General features: G+C 46.0%; 1 protein-coding gene across 5 annotated transcripts; it reads left to right on the top strand.

The window, feature by feature from the left end:
* The first annotated feature begins 180 nt into the window (after positions 1 to 180).
* On the top strand, positions 181 to 17,998 carry myrfl (myelin regulatory factor like). Of its 5 annotated transcripts, none has more exons than XM_023825838.2 (26): positions 181 to 742; positions 1,820 to 1,912; positions 4,251 to 4,521; positions 5,252 to 5,313; positions 5,738 to 6,158; positions 6,273 to 6,361; positions 6,715 to 6,871; positions 7,108 to 7,303; positions 8,045 to 8,121; positions 8,273 to 8,383; positions 8,790 to 8,880; positions 9,301 to 9,498; positions 9,769 to 9,877; positions 10,022 to 10,131; positions 10,755 to 10,915; positions 11,708 to 11,771; positions 11,862 to 11,938; positions 12,324 to 12,395; positions 12,671 to 12,705; positions 13,139 to 13,297; positions 13,726 to 13,773; positions 13,879 to 13,963; positions 14,382 to 14,456; positions 15,691 to 15,796; positions 16,360 to 16,434; positions 17,157 to 17,998. In XM_023825838.2, exons 2-26 carry the CDS (start codon positions 1,834 to 1,836, stop codon positions 17,241 to 17,243), a joined length of 3,015 nt encoding a protein of 1,004 aa, XP_023681606.2. In that variant the 5' UTR covers positions 181 to 742; positions 1,820 to 1,833; the 3' UTR covers positions 17,244 to 17,998. The 5 variants fall into 5 exon arrangements, with proteins under 5 accessions (XP_023681606.2, XP_023681597.2, XP_072566426.1 ...); XM_023825829.2 differs by having other exon boundaries at positions 1,797 to 1,912; XM_023825820.2 differs by having other exon boundaries at positions 182 to 742; positions 1,816 to 1,912.
* The last annotated feature ends 1,864 nt before the right edge of the window (positions 17,999 to 19,862 follow it).

The raw sequence follows: 19,862 nt of genomic DNA, 5'->3' as shown, positions 1-19,862 counted from the left end.
AGCGTTTTGGTACTTAGCAGGTAAATGATTCATTCATAAATGTGACTAAAGTACGATGAAAAAGAACTCCAAGTTGGATGTTGTGATTTTAAGATCCTACGAATTAATGGTGTCTAGCTCTTCATTTCTCAACCCCAGTCAGCTGGTAATATGTGGCGGAGGGTGAGTGATACACTATCAAGCACACGGTAAAGTCGTCACCGTCGGTTTTCAGATGATTCCTCATTATACAAAACGCAGGTGATGCGGGTACTGAGGCAGACAGAAGGTTCCGGCGCGTCTCATGAGGCTGTGCTCATGACACCGATGAGACGGACCGATGGGTTTGCCTTGAATCCTCCCCATTTACAGTAGAGTCACATTGTAAGTTCTGCTTCCACTTTAGCCAAGGGCAGGGCTTGGTGCAGACACACACGCACACACACAAACGCACACATGCACGCATGCGTCAGGTATCTGAGGGACGCCCTCATCCCGGCGACCAGAGAGCAAAGTACACAAGAGACACGCAGAGGTGTCCTGACATCAGGGAAATACAGTAAACCTCTAAGAAAAATCCCAGCGTTGGCCCATACTTTCAGAATCACATGGCACAGCCCATCTAGATGGAAGAAGAATTGCTTTGGGGATAACAGCCCTGGGGATTACTGTCACTCCTGTGGCTGCAAATGGATTACACTTGAACTGTCACCCTGAACTCGGCGAGGGATTTGCGGCGAACATTCCCGACTCGGAACGCGAGGTAAGGACTGGCAGCGCCGTGGTCCTCTCTGCCACATGAATGAACAACGTACCACCCTCCCATTATGATACCCATTCCGCTCTGCACTCAGGCAGCTCAAGAACATTTCCTCACCTTCGACGTGCCACAGGGGCCATGTTTATGCCAGCTCATAGAATAAAGAAAGATGAGATTGTCGGTCGTTTCTCTTTCACGTCTCCGTAGCCCTGGAAGCAGCTCATGACAGCCGAAGCAGCTGTCGGCCAGGCAATACGGGTTCGAAGGTTTTGGCTGCCATTTTGAATGCCCTTTAGCTCACTCGCCAGCACGGCACCCATTTCAAAGCCTTAGAGCCTGCCGTACTGGTAATGTTATTCCGTTCCCTGGCAGTGAACCTGGCCTTTCAGCCTCCTATGTCGGGTTATAAAAACTATTGACGTGTTCATCCATAAATGCACTGAGAATGTATCAAGCCATCGGGGGTGGGGGGTGTTACGTACGGAATTTCCCCCAGGAGAACTCTTCTAAGAACCGGCATGAGGCAGCGTGGCTGAGACTCCCCAGTCATGTTTAAAATAGATCATATGTGTGCAGTGTGGGGTTTTTATCCTTTCCGCTGTGTAATGATCGTAGCAGCTGGCGTTTTATTAATTGACGGCCCGATCATGGAGGAACTAATGGGGTGAGTAAAGACTGGTTTACAGATTAGGTCGTGAAAGATGAATCAATCAGCCCTCACCTGTTTTCACACCCATCTGCAGCTAATACCATCAACACTTACTAAAAGAGGGTGATTTACTGTCAGGTCCTTTCATAAACTACAATGACTCCTCTGCTTGACCATAAATCAGTCACACAGAGAACCTGCCAGATGGTATAACCTCCAATCCTCCTTTAAACACACTAAAGCTCCATCACACAAAGATCTGATCCTGTCTGGAAGTGAATACTTGAAAGTTATGGCTTTCTTATTACTACTATTACTGTTTATTGATGCCTCAATATGTTGAGTTATGGGAATGGATGGAAGTGAGGGCCTGCAAGGCCCCGTTCTCGCCTAATGGCGCTTGTCCAGTAACAGGCTTCTGCGGCAGGCAGGCAGCCCCCAGGCCATGATGGACCCCACGGTGACGAGAAGGGGCCAGATGGACGTGTTGGGAGAAAACGAGGCTCTTCAGCAGTTTTTCGACAGTAAGATGACTTACCCGTTTGCCAACTCTGTTGTTCTGTTGTTCCTGTTGGTTGTGTTGAAAGTACAAATTCAAAGGTGCGTCTCTGCTCTGCTGGTGCATTTTCACAGTAGCCATGTTTGTTCATGGTGCTGTTCAATGCAGAGCATTAATGTCATTCAGCTGGAAGTAACAGCGCAAAGTGCGATTGGTGGAGTGGGGTGGGCGGGGGGTAGATTATTCCAGAACATTAAATCCCATGGCTGTGTCACATGGATTACTGCACACCTACTTAGGACACTCTGGCTCCAACAGTGTGATCAATAAAGATCTGCATGTGGGCAGGGGGGCGGGGCCTTTCTTCTGATTGGCCAGATGCCTTTCTTCTGATTGGCCAGATGCCACTAAGTGCAATGCAGTTTTATAGCTTCCTTTGAACATGTCCATCCCACTGTTTCATATGGTCTATCAAATAGGGTTCAGGTGAAGGAATCAGACCAAGGACCAGGCAGACTTTCCACGCGTCTTTAGGCAACAGTAAAAGAGATTGCTAACTAAAACTCATGTAAAGATGTCACTTGGAATCTGTGCTTCAATTCTTGGCCAATATTTGCCATGGCACAAAGATAAATTCTAACTTTGACTGGTTATCAATCAAATTTGTGAAATTGGCTTCCAGGGCCTGGATTATGGACAGATATGCAGGATTTTTATGGGACTTACACCCAGATCATGAATTACTCTGATTCTGCACATGGTGGCCTGAACTCTCACCCCATATTCCTACACAGCTCTTCTCTGCTGTGAGGCTAAAATAAAACACCTTTGCATGTGGATAGTGCTATTACATCAAGTCCAGAAGCTTACTTAGCAGATCAACATGAAACATGAGTCCGCCTCCGCAAATCAGGGGTGTGCTGTGCTTTTCCTGTGTCACAGGTGTTACCTGATAAATCTTGCAGTGCAGTGATTCACTTCCCAAGTAGTTCCTTCAACTAGAAATCAACAGGTGCTGACTTCAGCTGAAGTTCCCTGGTGAAGTTCTTAGCCATCTGGTTTGTTGGTTCGCATATCTTAACAGCAGTACCACTCCGTGTAGGTGCTGGCCCACTTGAGTCTGGAGCCAATCACAGGCACTCCAGACCAGGGGACACCCTGCCCATCAAGCGAGATAAATAACCTCTTTCTATAAATATCTGTACCCTTAATGTATAAATAGAATTAACCACGAATCTGGTGGCACTGCAGTAAGTGAAATCGATTCCAGTGAGCCCATCCCTCTGCTCCAGTTAGGGAGAGCAGAAGGTGATTTGGTGAGGCTGACGGCGATGACTGCTATCTAGGCAGGGTGGACGGCCTCTGTGAGCAAGGCCACTGGCTTGTAAACGAGCGACACTGCAAGTAGATCAAGGCCAGGTGTCTGCTTCTTTCTCCTGTAGTTCAACAAGTAGAGCATTGTGCTACTAGTGCAAAGGTCATGGGTTCAAACCATTGGAAGAATGCTTACATTGTTACCCTTCTCTGCTTTAAGTCGCTTTGGATGAAAGAATCAGCTAAATGAAATGCTTTGTCTCTAACGTCACGGTTACCTCGGGGTTGCCAACTTTGGTCAGCTGGCTAGTGCGAGATTTTCAAATAAAGGCAAGTCTGCACACACATTTACATGTATGTATTGGTTTTATTACCTTGTAAATAGTCTGTAGGGTTTGCAAAGTCCCCCAATGCTTTTTGGTGTAGCTAATTTTAGCTTTATAATGGAATATTTAAGATTTGCTGAAAGATTTATTGCGCGAGCATGACAGTCTGAAAGTGTGAGTGTCAGGCCAGAGGCATGAGAGTTGGCAACCCTGGTTAACGTCAAAGTATCTTTTCGTAGCCAGAAATTCGAAACCAAATATGACGAATATGTACTTGATTTTAAATCTGGTTAAATAATAACTTTCTCTTTGGTATTTGTTTGCTTAAGGGTGAAATTTGCTTTCAGTAATCAGGGGGAGAAATTTAAGCACTCCTTCCTCATTCATTACTCCAGCGTTGACCTCAGTAAAGATGACAAGGCTGTTTGTGGGTCTAAGTCTTGCCATGATGATTTGGAATGAGCTGTCACCTATTGCTTTTTTCCCCCTGTTGTGTAAGTGCCGTTTCGTGTTGTATCGATGAAACCTTCATTAGAGCCAATTTTTCCCCTGATAAAGGCCTGGAATTTCACTTTCCTTATCGCACGGCCGACCCCAAATAGCTCCCACGTGTTGATATGCCAACTCTGGGCCTCAGATTAACGGAGACGGAAACCCTAAACTGAACACAGGAGAAGGCGTTCCTCGTTCCTCACTGAGGGCTCTCCTGCCTCTTGGCTGCAGGCCAGGATGTCAGCGGGGTGCTGGATAACGTGACGCTGGACACCAGGATGCTGGATAACGTGACGCTGGACACCAGGATGCTGGATAACGAGACGCTGGGCACCAGGATGCTGGGCACCAGGATGCTGGACACTAGGATGCTGGACACCAGGATGCTGGATAACGAGACGCTGGACACCAGGATGCTGGACACCAGGATGCTGGACACCAGGATGCTGGACACCAGGATGCTGGAACAGTACCTCAGCAATGACGTGGATCCCAGCACCTTGTGAGTGGCCACTCCCCCAAACAGAGACTCTCGCCCCCCCTCCCCCCGCAGAGACAAGTCCAATCCACAGTAATCTTTCTGTGCTTATGTCACCGACAGGGGGGGGGGGGGCACAGCAAATGCGTCACACAGAGAAGCTACTGACAGATGCCTGCCCCCATGTTCCTACACAACCTTTTCGTTCAGAAGACTGACATAATACTCACCCTCTCTCCTGTGTTCATTTTGGCTGTTTTGGTATTTTCTCTGTTTTAAAACAGCATAAGGCATTTTAATAATCATAGTTAATTAGTGTTATTAGTGTTAGCAGAAGTCACATAAATCACATCTTGAGCTGACTGTGAACATTTTGTAAATAAGTGGGACAAAGGATATTACAAATATAATCGTTCTCTTTAAAGTTGAAACAGTGAGTGAAAGAGTGAAAACAGCCTTCCTATTTGAAGGGACAAAGACGCTGGGACACTGAAACAACCAGTATTGAGAGAACTGAAGAAAATGCTTTGGAGATTAATTAATAATGCAGAAGACAATAGCTGTGAAGACAACAGCGTTTACACTAAAATGAAACCTGCGGTTTGTTCACTGTTTTTCTGGTTTGTCACTGTGTACGCAGTGTGAAGTACCGTGGTTACTCACTGGAGACTAACACAGTAGTGCACACTTTGATGTCAGACCTCAGCGTTACTCTGCCAGGCTGACAGCTCATGCACCCTGTTTTTTTTCCCAGCATGCTCCCTGATTCACCGCCAGATTCAGGATCGGAACCCTGCTCGCCACCACAAGTGCCAGGTGAGACCCACAATACACCTCCTCCTATCTTAGTGTTTTCATCCATCGGGTGACCTCTTATCCAGTACAGGATGGCGGTGAGCCTGGAACCCGTCCCAGGAAGCGCGGGGCGGGGGGCATCCTGGACAGGGTGCCGGTCCATCACAAGGCACCGGCTCACAAACACCCACACACTACAGGCTATTTAGAGACACCAGTTTTAGACTGTGGAAGGGAATCAGAGGAAACCCAAGAACACGCAGGCCACAACACACAGAGCCAGGGACTAATAAATATCAGAAAATGTTATGTTTTATATTAGATACTTTTCATGTTTGAAGAATAAATGAACCATATGTATTTTTGCATTGACTATGGCAATACGTTGCCTAATTATAGCATGTTGTTGTCGTCATGTGATCTATGATGTCATTTCCTCTTTCAGATATTCATTATGGTCCCTCCTGGCCTATTGGCCGGGTTGAACATGAAGTATTGTCCACCCTCAACCCTCCTACCAGCTCGGGGATTCACTTCAGAGACCAGCACCCCAGTCCCCAGAGCTCGAACCTCCATCTCCCCGGTCCCCAGTGCCCCACCCCCCACCTCTCGGCCCCGATGGACACCTTCCCCCTGGGCAGCTGCTCTCTCGCCCCCAGCCCGGTGCACAGCTCTCCTCCACCTCTGCACCACCCAAGCTCCGCCCACACTTATGCTCCAGTGCATGCTTCCACCCAGCTGCCTGATAGCAGGCTCCCCAATCCTCTATGGGGAGCCGCCATGCCCCCCTGCCCGGTCCAGACCACACCCAGATGTCCCAGCCCAATCCACCTGTATCCGCCTCCCGCTTCCAGCCAGCAGACAGGGTGAGACCCAGCGCTGGCTCACGGTTTTCCCTGATGCTCTGATGATGAGTAAATTATTAACGTATAAGCGTTGAACTATGAGCATGATGGCCATATGTGAACCTTGCTCCGCAGACCGGCTTCATGCAACGCCAAGAAGAGGAGGCATTCTACGGAAGACACTCCGGACCCCGGTGGGTGGGAGGACGCAGGCTGGACGTTAGGTAGGGGTCTGGTTGACCCATTCCTGCTTCCTTCCATCCTAGCTGAGTGAGCTGACTCTTGGGAACACAGTCGAAAAACAGTCACGTCCAAACATGCCAGCGTATCGGAATCTTATCAAAAGCAAGCCGCTCCTCCTCTTTTATAGGCGGTATTTAATGGTTCCTGTTATCGTTCCTGCACACTGTAATCATATCAACAGAGTTCTTCTCTTAGTAGGACATTCACTCATTTGCAATTCTAAGTACGTTGGTTATGATACCAATAAATCCTGAATATCCTGAGTGCTCCTGCAGCAGAGTTTATGAAGAATGGTCGGTATTTATGCTTTGAACCCTTACTCCATGTGCTTCAGAGGGTCCAGACTGCAGCAGAGGAGATGCGCCCAGCTATGGCAGTGACGTGGCAGGAGGAGGGGGGGGTCCCGGGCAGGGCGCCTACCGCATGCTGTCCTGGGACGAGTACCTGTCCGACCAGTGGGGCCCCCTGTACAATAGCAACTACGAGAGCCTGTAAGTAGTTTCTCTCTCCGGCTATCATCCATAACCGCTTACGCAGTGCAGAGCTGTGGTGCTCTGGATTTATTATTGCTTATATTGGTATTATGTTACTATCTGGTTACTCATTCGCGGAATGCAGGTGTAGCTGGACCTCCTTTCCTGGTATTGAGACGTTTTGTTTTTCTCTGCTCCTGCCTTTTCTTTTTAACATCAGCCATCATCATTCTCACACCATCCCACATTCCTAGGCCAGTCCCTGGTTACCACATCGAGTCGGACAAAGGCTTCAACTACTCCCCAGCCGACGAGGCCTTCGTGTGCCAGAAAAAGAACCACTTCCAGGTCACGGTCCACGTCGGCATGGCGGGGAGCCCCAGATATGTCAAGACCGCTTTGGGCCTCAAGCCGATCCAGAGCTTTCACGTCAAGGTTTTCGGCGTCAAGGTGAATGTTTCATACGATTAGTCTATGAACTATGAGCAGTACGTCGAGACGCCAGCCAAGAGGGACATCACAGAACACCATCACTCCACTTATATAAAGTAGCAGAAGATGTTTTTGAGGAAGATCAAATAATATATGGCTAGTAAATTCTGATAAAGGGTTTTGTGTTTATAGCAAGCTCATCATTCAGCCACAAAGTGCAACACACATATCCATACTGTTTGTTTACAAATATCACGTATCCATTGTGTAAAAACACGTTTGATACTGCAAAATTCGTAGAGCACTTTAGAGCAATTGTGCAGCTCTGCCATGCACTGGAATCCCATCCAGGATGTCACTTGCCCTGTGCAACCTGGGTAGGTTCCAAGACTACACCAGAAAGAGCTGGACATGAGGATACAGGATAATAGATAAGGAAGGAGGCCCAATTAAAGATCCATCCATCCATCCATTTAACCAACGAACCATCCACCTTCTAACCACCAACTAAGAAAAGAAGTACTGACGATAGTAAAAATCCCCGTATGTCATCTTGCCCGTCCCAAATATCAAGGATCAATTGCATTCTTGCCAAACAAGACCAATCTCATGATTCATTGCGGCCCAAGTTCTTGGGAGGCAAGTTAGCAAGACTGGTCTTACTAGGACCACACGTATGATCTTGTGTTCTTAGTATTGAGAAACACCCCCTAACTGTAGCTGGCTGTGACTTCCCAGCATGCTTTGCTTTCCCTGCAGATGGAGGCGCCAAGCCACCTGATCACCATAGAACAGTCCCAGTCCGACCGCAGCAAGAAGCCCTTCCTGCCAGTCAGGTGAGGCTCGTCCCATAGTCGTAAGACGAGAGCCGATCCACTTTCCGTGTCGCTAGGGGTGTCGGCCACGGAGACCCACGTGGCTGTTCAGCATTGCGTCGCGGATCCGTCGCTGTGGTGCCAATGGTTTAACTGGCATATTTCCCATCAGGGTGAGCATGCCAGGTGACAAGATCACCAAGGTGACGTTGGGCCGCCTGCACTTCAGCGAGACAACGGCCAATAATATGAGGAAGAAGGGAAAACCGAACCCAGACCAGAGGTGAGAGGCTACTGGCTTGTAGATATGGGCAGTTTAACCAAGAACTTTAAGTATCAGTGGCTATTTGTGTTGGGTTGATGCCCTCGGTGGTTGTTTATGGGCCCACTAGTGCATCGTGGCACATTTCATACCAGTACAAAAAAAAGGAACCGCATTCACAAGATACTTCTCATACTATTTAGAATTTTTTTTTAGTGCACCATGCCACACAGACGCGTTTCAGCGTCAAGCCGTTATCAAATTTTTTTTCTAAATAGTATGAGAAGTATCTTGTGAGTGCGGTTCCTTTTTTTGTATTTTGATGTCGTTAACTCGCACCCTAAGATATTTTTGAGATATTTTGGAGTTTGAGCGCGCCTATCTTTGATACATTTCATACCAGTAACACTTGGCATGGTGCCGACAGGTACTTCCTGTTAGTGGTGGGACTTTACGCCTGCCTGGAAGAGGAGCGCCACCTGCTGGCGGCTCACGTGTCTGAGAGGATCATTGTCAGGGTGAGTGGAACTTAGGTGGCTGATCACTGTAATATCACAGTTAGCATCCCTGATTATGGCGCTATGTCATCAGGTTTACAGCATCCCAGTTCAGGGTATTTAGCATATACATCTTAATTTTTATCGTTTACATAAATATGAATAAATGGGGAATAATGATTCTTTCAAATGCCCCCCATTTGCATACATGCTAGCATTATACAAGTCAATTTACTCTACTGGCTCTATTTTCTAGTGAAAATAGACTAATTGACTAAATGATATTTACTAATTCTTCCTGTTATAGCCTAATCTACACAGCATAAAACAAGGCATACGAAAACGGTGCTGATAAGATTACATAAAAACATGTTTTTTTGTGCCACCATAATTGACCCAAACTGACTAAACCCCTGCGAGTCGTCGCCTTCCCTTCGCCAGGCATCCAACCCAGGCCAGTTTGAGAATGACGAGATGCCGTGGCAGCGGGGGGCTGCTCCGGACGCGGTGGTGTGCCACGGCAGGGTGGGCATCAACACGGACGCCCCGGACGAGGCCTTAGTCGTCTGTGGAAACGTGAAGGTGATGGGCACGGTCATGCACCCGTCTGACCAGAGGGCCAAGGAGAATGTCCAGGAGGTATGGGCTAAGCCGCTAATCATACTAATGTCGGGCTAACTGTGCTTCCTGTGCTAGATGTCTTGCTTGTGCTAACCTGATTGGCTGTCTGTGCCAAACTCTTTATGTGGGAGATTGAAAGTTTATTAGCTTCTCACTGAATAGAGAGTTATGAGAACAGGATGCTATTTCACAATTGATGCCACTGGTAAATCATTGAATCTTTGCTTGATATTTCTACATATCTCAATGGACAAGCCTACAAGATTATCTTGCTGTTTAATTGTACAGGTGGACTCGAACGAGCAGCTGAAGAGAATAGCACAGATGAGGATTGTGGAGTATGACTACAAACCTGAATTTGCCACTAAAATGGGCATCAATCAGGTCCATGAGACAGGTACCTAGACTATGTGTGTAACTGGCCAAAAACGAGGCCTGTTTTTGTTAAGGGCTTTGGGGTCAATAGCTATGGAGGGACCTCACTGGCTCGGCTCCTAGCCAAACGCGGGGTGTAGATCCTGTGTCATTGTGACTCTCACAGGTATCATAGCACAGGAGGTGAAGGAGTTACTCCCCAGTGCAGTGAGGGAAGTCGGAGATGTCGTCTGCTCAGATGGAGAGAAGATTCCTAACTTCCTCATGGTGGACAAAGTAAGGCTGGGCTGCGGCAATCTGTGTAAGGCAGAGTGTGTCTATGGTTCATGGTGACTGCTCATGGAAGGAGAAGATAGGAGCGTGTGAGATAAGTCAGTAAAGCAGCGTCACGGCGAGAGTATGAGGCGGGAGGTAGATAGTGTAGCGAGAGAGAAAAGGGCCCCCACTGCCCGGTGGTTTGACACTCATGGGAGTTTTACTTACTCAAAAATGTTCTGAGGGCAAAACAAAAAAATGATGTTCAGAGAGAGAACCAATCAGACTGTAGAGAAGGTGGGTGCAATCATCTAAAGGAGGCGGGTCCAACCAATCACCCACCTCCTCTAGTTGCTTGGAACCACCTCCTCTACAATATGACTGGTCATCTCTCTGAACCAATCATTTTTCATTCTGCCCTCAGAACATTTTTGCATAAAACCCCCACAAGCTTTAAAGATATGGTGCTGGGGGAAAGCTTAGCAGAGGAGGACATCAGGTCCGTCCCCCCACATCCAGCACTATTCCCGGGCAGACTACAGGAAAGCCCCACATGCTGGTGAATATTTCATAAAGCGTGACAGTAGAGCTTGGTGGCGCTTGGTGTTTGACGTGAAGCCCCTCTCCCCCCTGGACCCTCACAGGAGCAGATATTCATGGAGAACGTCGGTGCAGTGAAGCAGCTGTGCAAGTTGACCGACAACCTGGAGACGCGCATCCAGGAGCTGGAGGTGTGGAACAAGCGGCTGGCCAAGCTGAAAGACATGGGCAGCCTGCGCTCCAGCGGGGCTGGCAGCGTGCACCGGTACGGGGGCCACAGGCCCGGAAGCCGCGTGGCTGTCGGCATCAGGGGCAATTCTGAGAGTCTTTTAAGGTTGGGGGCAATAATTCTTACAGAGGAGCCAACCTTCTCATTAGCCAATGATATGTTTTGATTTGGTGAGTGACAGGGAAGGCAGGACTTTGGGGGCCAATCAGATTTCAGTTGGGGCCAGTACACCTGTGACTCCACCCCTGTATAAGCTTCACCTCTAGGTGCGCAACCAACCACCTAACGTAGGGGTGCTGTAAAGAAGAGGAATGTTATTACATTTATGCCATAAAAAATAAAATGCAACATAATTCAGCTGGTCTGGGGTGGGGGGCCCAGTATGATGATCGTTCCTGTGGCCCATAATTTCTAACAGCACCCCGGATTTAATTAATGAATCTTTAAGCCTAAAACAGGCAGCAGGTTTTGACTTTAGCATTGAAATAAACACATGATTCATATTCTAATGACTCAGGGCTCATTGTTTAATATATCTTTAAAAAAGTCATTTTAGGTGGCTCAGTGGTTACCCCCAGACAGGGTACAACTGGATGGCTGCATGTGGGAGGTGGTTGGATGGAATCTACTTTAAAGACACGTAGTGCAAATATTGTTAATAAATATCATTGTTATGGATTTTTTTTTGTGGGTCTACAGACCGAGGAAATCATACCGAACAAATTCCCTTCACTGAGTGGCTTTAGCAGTTTTTCAACATATAAATTTTGTTTTATAAAAGATGTCGTTTTAAACTAGTAGCAACATATTTGTCGTTTTATTTTCCAGAAAGGTCAGCAAAATCAGCAACGTCCCACCCCCACAAAAATCCTCCCCAGTCCAGTCCACCAAAGTAAGTAGATCACCCACAAATACATGTCCATGTTCCCTAATCTGTGGCATCGTTTTCTCATGGGCCCTGAAAGTATCTCCTGCTCTTCAGGAAAAGTACAAGCACTGCCTGCAGCACAAGGCCTTCCGGGGCACCGTCATCGTGCTGGTGGCCATTATGGCTTTTTGGTAAGACTAGCTAAAGTACCCCTCTTCTGAAAAGATGAGCTCAGGTGGAAAGTTCAGCTCCTGAAAGTAATAATCCAGACCAATATTTTGTTTCAACCAACCAGTTGAGTGTAAAGCGTCACGGTACAGAGTACTCCACTGGTTGGTAGAAACAAAATCTAGGTTAGGATTTTTTACTTTCTGGACCTGAACTACCCACCGCTGGCAAAAGGACTGATGATTCAATGTTGCTTTTGCAGTTTAGTGTACTGTAAATGTAATTCCCTATTTAAAATGTATTTATCTGAAGCTTACAAAACTGTAGCAAATTATTGTTTTGATGCAAAATGTCGCAACAGCTTTGCTCACAGTATGCTGACTATGATCCTGTACCCTGTGCCTACAGCGTCATCTGCATTATAGGTCTGTACATGTTTACGCTGCAGAGAGACACCTCAGAATCCTCATATGGGACCAGGTACAGCTCGCTTTCAGGCCCCCTAGTGGCATCTTTTAAAGCTGCAGTTTTGAACAGCTGAGTCTTCATACAACATGGCTGGTCTTCATAGTTCACTCAAATAAATGTTTACATAAATATATATAGTCTAGTCCTGGTATTTGCTGGGTTTTGGTTCCTTGGATACACGCGAAGGGGCAAAAAAGGTGAATAATTTAAATGCTAGCAGTACAGAAAATAATGCAATATGCAACAAATGAGGGAATAACTGACATCTGTATGTATTTCATGTGCAGTAAAACCCCCCTTCCGCCGATGACCATCCCTTCAGGTAGGTCTTCAATGCCGACCTTCTCAGGTCTGAGCTTAGCGCTTTGTGTTCTGGAACCGCGTCGCACATGATGCTGAAGGGCCATCATTTCTCCACACGGCAGTGCAGGTATTTCTATTAAAAAAGAGTAGAACCTGGCTGTTTATATCCAGGGGTGTTTTTGCTGTTTCTGGGGCTCCACTCAAAGTAGAGTCAGAGTATCGTAGCTAGCTAGCTGGTTAGCAGAACACGCTGCTTCAGCATCTCCAGTATTAGGGACTCGTTTGTTTAAATGTTAGTGTGGTGACTGTTTGTGGCCAATAGGGGGCACCCAAACCTCGCTTTGTTTTGAGTGCTGGTAAACACCGCTATGGTTTTATCTCTTAGAATGATGTCATTCGGTCTTAGGGAGCTGGGCAGCTCCTAACCCTATGTTTATGTGTGCCACACACAGTCACTACCGTTCCCTCGACCCCGGGACCTTGGCCCCCAGACGTGGGTTTCTGCAGCCTGCTCTACTGTGAGGAGGTGTACTGCTGTCCCACAGAATCTGGCAACCTGAGCTCCCCCTACACTGAACCCATCCTCTCATACTCGCCCCCCAGTGCACAAGGTGAGCATGTACATTAGCTCTGGGAATAAGTCTGAGTCCCCACGAAGGTCCTCATTTCCCCCGGGTGCTCCCAGCAGGCCATGTGGCATGCCGACATCCAATCCATGCACAGTCATGGATATTTTCAAGTTACATAACTTTACTACTTTCCTTTTCAACCGAAACTGAAATTTGTGCGGAAACTAAATTATACCGTCTGAGCTGAATATATTGCTTGAAAACACTGCTGCACTTTTGATGTTGTCTAACCGCAAAGACGTGGCTTAATTAGCACACTGCTGTCGGCACATTGACACTAAGGGTTTATTTACTGCCGGCTATGTGATCAAATATGAACACTGTAATATACAATAGAAACATCATTTTAATAAACTTGTATCAATACTTAAATATAACTCTGAAGGTATGCTTTATCTTTGTTTTCCAAGACAAAAAGAGAGAACTCCTGTTTGACAATTTCAACGGTGCCAAAGACTGTAAGTTGGAATGAGTCTCTTGGACCTAATTATTGATGGTCACATGCCTGACTACTGAATTGTACCTTTATATACTTCATAAAACCACTCTTTATTCATATATAGGGACAAATACAACTGTTAAATCCATATTTATCAAAGAAAATCAACAAATTATTGACCATCACTACTGTGTGGAAGGCAGTTGCGGGTAAGTTGCAAAAAAACGGTACCAAATCTCATTCAGCATGATCCCCTCATAGCACCGATTATATAATATTAATTGCAATATTTTCTGATTAGTAATACTCAGTAATACTTTTCTTGTAAGACCAGTAAACATAAATTCAAATCTTTGTTTTAGTAATTTATCGTACAGTTCTTTATTTATATTAATTATAAATGAAAAAATAACTTTAATGACTGGTAGTTGATACCTGTTAGTATCAGTACCGTTTATTACCAGAAGATGGAAATAAAATCTAGTTCGTTTTTATCCTTAAAAGTGTATATATGTCATTGCAGCCAAACTAGCAAAAGGTGACAGAACCCAAAAGACCAGGATTGTCTCGAAACTCTGCACCGTAGTTTGTCCTTATAAATACCACATGTTTGTCATCAATCTGCAGGCCGGGGAACTACAGCTTCTCGATCCCCATCAGCAAGTTTGTGCCTGTCAACATGCCGATCACCATCCAGATGAAGTGAGTGCAGGTTCTGCAGCTATCACCAAGGTCATGAAAAAGGCTCCAAATTATTATCGAACCCGTTTATTCAGGATGTAATCATAGCACAGTGTATTTAATTCATCTCAGAGGTGGAAAGTTCAGATCCCAAAAGAACAAATCCAGACCAAGGTTTTGTTTCAACCAAGCAGTTGAGTATAAAGAGTCACGGTCATATAGTATTCAGCTGGTTGGTTGAAATAAAACCTGGGTCTGGATTTGTACTTTCTGGACTTGAACTTTCCACCTCCGATTAATCCTGGGGTGAAATGGAAAACATTGAAGTGAAATGTTGAAGAAATATATGAAGCGTGGTTAAAATATAACTAGGAAACTTAACACTTAATGATGTAATAAATTATCCCGGATAAGATGTTGGAAGATGGATGGATGGATATTGTTTTATATATATTTGTAGAAATTGTCTGAATATTCATGGGAAATGAATAAGTAAATATTAATGGTAAAAGTAAATATGAAGTGGAAGATAACAAAAAAATGAGATGAAGGAGAATGTGGGCCAGTGTGAGTCATTGGTGAGCATGCTTACTGTGCCTGCTTGGGGAAGCCCCCAGGTCACGGGGGGGGGGGGGGGGAGGGGGGGGGCTTGGTATCAGCAGCAGTTTGCAGACAGCCTCCTTTAGGAATGCAGGATGCTACGATGGGAGGGTTTAACCAGGCCGCCCTGCGGGACCGTGAGGAAAGGAAGGCAGTATGTCAAACGAGATTAGTCACACAGAGACGTGAGTCATACAGAAACGCACGGCGAAAATAAATAAATTACCTAGAGAGTAAATAAAGTGAGCTGTCAACACCAGTAATGTTAACTTCAGAAGCTTGGATTCATTGGCCAAGGATTCCAAAATCAGAGGTTGAAACCAGTAATCGGCAAACAAATGTGAAGTTCAATTCCCCAGGCAGCTTATATCAGTGTTTCCCAATCCGGTCCTCGGGGACTCACAGCCGGTCCACATTTTTGCTCCCACATTTTTGGGTGTGTACTGTCTTGTGGGTCCCCAAGGACCGGATTGGGAAACACTGGCTTAGATTGATAAAGTTTTTTCAATGTTTTCTCAGCATTGCTCTCAAAGCAAAGGTCTCCTTATGGTAATTTCTTGCTGATCCAGGGAGCATATCTCCTCTCAACCTTCCTTACTTTTACTCCACCTTTACATTTGTTTCTGTTTTCTGCATTTCTCTCGTCTCTTCACAGCACCACTGAGCTTCTGGTGGTCCACCTGTGCCACATCTATGACACCAGCACCTGCTCTGCCCTGAGGATCAGCAATGTGGGCAGTTCAGCCATAAGCAACACGCAGGTGCGCCATCCCCGTGCTGCCAGACTGGGTCTGGGATTATCCACTGTCCGTTTCCATGACCCTGAGCCTGTCCCCAAAGCATTCAGCAGGGGGCACCCTGAACAGGGTGCCAGTTCTCCACAAGACTCACTGCAGACAATATTGAGCCATCGGTTCACCCACCTGCATGTTTTCGTACTGTTAGAGGAAACTCACACAAATGCGCAGGGAACATGCAAACTCCACACATGCATCACTTATTTTCCTTGTATTTCAACTGATCTGGGATCAGTTCTGAACAACAGACTGCCTGCTGCCTCGTCCATCTGCCCCCTCCTTTTGAAAGATGAGCAGATATGCGAGTTTGGGTGTTGATCACTTAGCACATGTACAGAGGTCATGGATGCAGGGGGTGGTACCTTCCTGCAATTCTGCCCATGGGGGCTTAAGAGTATGTAGCAGAAGCTGGGCGATGGGGCATATAGCTGTAGTTAACAGCCCCGGCATTTACCACAGTGCCAATCCAGTCAGCCTCTAACTGCTTTTTCTGGGTGTGTCCCTGTGGTCTCTGTGCTTTCCTCCAGGGCTACAACCACGAGTGGCCGTTGCCGGTGGCCCGGCTGCATCAGAGCTCCTTCCACTTCCGGACCACTGTGGCGGTAAGTGCCAGAAAAAAACCCCAAAAAAAAACACGTCAAATTCCAAAGCTCACCGCAGTCCGTTAGCCGTAAGCAAACCTTTAATTGGTGCTTCACGGCTCATTTGCTGAGAGATCACGGGTCCTTGCACTCCCCAAGGCTTCATTTAGCAACTGTATCGTTTCAGTAATTTGGGATTAGTTCATGGGTCAGGGCTATAATTTAATCTCACCCCTGGCTCCACAGGACTGAAAGAGCTTTTTGATTCGATTCCAATTCCTCTAAGCTCCTCAGTGATTCTGCACGGAGTGGCAGAAAGCCTTCTCCGATGGACCAGACAGAGCATAGAGGCCAGAGACTTAAGTTATAAGCAATATGGATCTTTTTATATACCAAATAGAAACATATATCTGTTTAAAATACCTGTGTATGAAATGTGTGGTTCTTCCTGCATTTTTATTGATTTCCTTTTTTTTCCAAAGCAGTGGCGTGTATTTAATCAGATGTAGGAGTCGTAGGTCACGCTGTTTACGTGGCAAAAAGGCCTGTCAAATATCCACCATGGGGAAACCTGTCCCAAAAGGATGTGGGGGGTAGTGTGCACGCTTTGCCTGGTGCTCTTTCTCTTCCAGCGCAGATGTGGAGCTCCCAAAATACTTCTCCAGCCAGCAGTGTGTAGGGCAGCTGTTTCTCCTCTTTCCTGTTGTGTCTATATTATTGTTTTTTGTTTGTTTTTTTTTTAGGGACAGGCTGACTGCACTACCGACGCCAACTACATGGAGGCGCTCTTCACAGATTACCACTTCCACTTCTACCGCAGATGTGACTAGCCTCCATCCAAGCCCCCCCCCCCCTCGCTACAAAAGTAGCCAAGCCCAAGGACTCTGACCGAATGGTTCCCTGGAATGTACCATAAGGCCTAATGGGGGCGTTTGGTTGTATTAAGAATCTTCTCTCCTGTGTCCCTGTCAGGCCCAGATTTATTGTACAGAAATCAAGTGGGCATTTCTGTTGTGTCTCGGTACAAAGGCCTATTTATGAATGTGGGGATACTTCTGGATTGCCTGGTGAAATTATACATCTCTGACTGTTTCTTTTGCTGTAATGGCAAAAATATGCAAAGGCAGTCCTTCAGAAAGAGTTTCAAACAGTCATGCAATTACAGAAATGCTCCTTCTGAAATACTGATAATTTAAATATTTGCTGTAATGTGGAGACAGTGAGAAAATGAATAACAATGTGTTATTTTTTTCTAAATAAGATTTTTGAGGTTACAGGTAAAGCCAGAAACACCCGAAGGTTTTAGATGTTAAGTGCTTTCATCTTCCTGATGGATTCAGATTCAATGCTATTAATTAATAATTTGTTAATATTTTCAGTCTTTTTTGAATCCTTGGGGTATTTCTGTGTATAGGCATAAACATGACAAGTCATATTTTTCTGGCTGAAATACAAGGAAAGTGATGTATTAAACGGTTACAAATTTTGACTCCTTTGACCCATGATGTGAGACACCAGTGATGTGTCTTTTTTGCCCATTCAGCAGAGTGTTCAGTCCTAATACATTGTTACTGTATAAATCCCATTGTGGAGTGTCTGTCTTTAAAGACCTAAGTGGCGAAGGACATGATTCCAAAGCAAGGATGAAATTGATGGAAATACTGTAGCCTTGTGTGAGGTGATTAACCAAAATGGCTTTAGCGGTGCATAACGCTATGATAACCTTGGCCAGATAACATAATGCAACGACTGAGAGGGAAGTGGCCTTTTTCAAAAACTTGTTCTACCTGTATGTTGATTGCAATCTGGTAATTCCACCCCAGAGGTGACATCACACACCTACTGACACACACACACGTTTGTCTTCATATCTTTGTGGGGACCGTCCATTCATTTCCGTGGGCATAACCCTAATCCCAAAAATGACAATCTTAACCCCTTCCCAGCCCTAACCTTAACCATCCATCCATCCATCCATCCATCCATCTATCCATCCATCCATCCATCCATTTTCTGTATCTGCTTGCCCTACTCAGAATCTCGGCAAGTTCAGAGCCAGGATGGGACAGACCTTAACCATAAGTAACCAAACAAAAGACCTTGTGGGGACCGAAAAGACAGCCCCCCCCTCATCAAAATAGCAGGTCTTTATCACGTTAGTTGGATACACAAACACACTATTACAATACATTTATTTATCAAACGCTTTTATCAAAAGAAACGCTTCAGAAAGGAGGGTCAGCCAGTCCCTGGAGCAATTGAGGTTACGGGTGACATCACTCTACCAGCTGTGGGATTTGACCCAGCAACCTTCTAAGAGCGGGCACAGAGTCCCCACAGAGTCACCCCACAGACTAATGAGCCTGCAGTGGTGTGTGGTTAAGTGTAGCCTACGGATCACAGATGTGCAGGTTTTAGACAGTTGAGCAGTGGGATCGTTAAACACAGAACGTGACGTTTTGGTCTGAATTCAATCAATGTCCTCTCCCTTGAGTTGGCTCCTGAAACTCAGTCTGCCGGTGCCAACATGCTACTGGTGCCAGACGCTTAATGGACTTCAATCCTGACGGGACGCTTCAGGGCGACCTTACCTGTACCGGTCACTCAAGCTCTTCTTACAGGAACATGATTCACAGAGACTGCAAAGCAGGTCCTGGCATGTGATAGCTGTGTCAGCAAAACAATCACTAACAACGTGATTTTAATCTTGCAAAATTAATCCTTACTATGGCTTGATGTTCACAATAAAATCTGTTTATGAGGTAATATAGCATCTGGGTAATCTAACAGTGGAAGACAGTGACGAAGTCGAGGTCGGTCATGCAGTCCGTCACAGGGTGCCTTTATTTATTTAGCAGATGCTTTTATGTAAATTGATGAAAGCAGAGTAAGTCAGTTCCCAGAGGGTTAAGGGCCCAATAATGACATCACTTTGATGACATCACTTTGATAAGAGATTATGTCTTTGTGGGGACCTGAAAAATGGTCCCCATAACTTCAAAATAACAGGCTTTATTATGTTGTGGGGAACAATTGGTCCCCACAATGTAATATAAACATAATCCACACGCACACAAACACGCACACACACAGAAAGCAGGATTTGAATTCCTGACTCCAGGCCACCATGCTGCCATACTCTGCTATTGAACATCCTGCTGCTTTCTAAATGGGCGGTACGGCTCTCCTGGGGGGAGGGGGGGCTGTTTTTTACAGCTTTATCGGGTTAATGAATCATTTAAAAGCCATTACAGCTGACACTTTTGGTGCACAAGGCCTGTGGAGGTCGGAGGAACCATCAGTTACTGCTGTACAGGGGTGGTACTAGTTCGTTTTTTAAGGGGGGGGGCAACAAGAGAGGGGCCATAATTCATATAGAGGGGCCAATTTTATCATTAGCTAATGGCATTTTGAATCGGTGAGACAGGGGAGTGGGAACTCCAGGGACC

This window comes from Paramormyrops kingsleyae, chromosome 1 (assembly GCF_048594095.1).
Source record: "Paramormyrops kingsleyae isolate MSU_618 chromosome 1, PKINGS_0.4, whole genome shotgun sequence".
NCBI classification, from domain to species: Eukaryota; Metazoa; Chordata; class Actinopteri; order Osteoglossiformes; family Mormyridae; genus Paramormyrops; species Paramormyrops kingsleyae.
Note: the sequence above shows the minus strand (reverse complement) of the source record. Positions and strands in the feature narration are given on the sequence as shown.

What these genes read in the sequence shown, in the direction of transcription:
- myrfl (XM_023825838.2), top strand. Translation starts at nt 1,834, where the DNA reads ATGATGGACCCCACGGTGACGAGAAGGGGCCAGATGGACGTGTTGGGA. An exon ending in GACGTGGATCCCAGCACCTT is followed by an intron (nt 4,522 to 5,251) that starts GTGAGTGGCCAC and finishes TTTTTTTCCCAG; the next exon opens with CATGCTCCCTGATTCACCGC. An exon ending in CTCGCCCCCCAGTGCACAAG is followed by an intron (nt 13,298 to 13,725) that starts GTGAGCATGTAC and finishes TTGTTTTCCAAG; the next exon opens with ACAAAAAGAGAGAACTCCTG.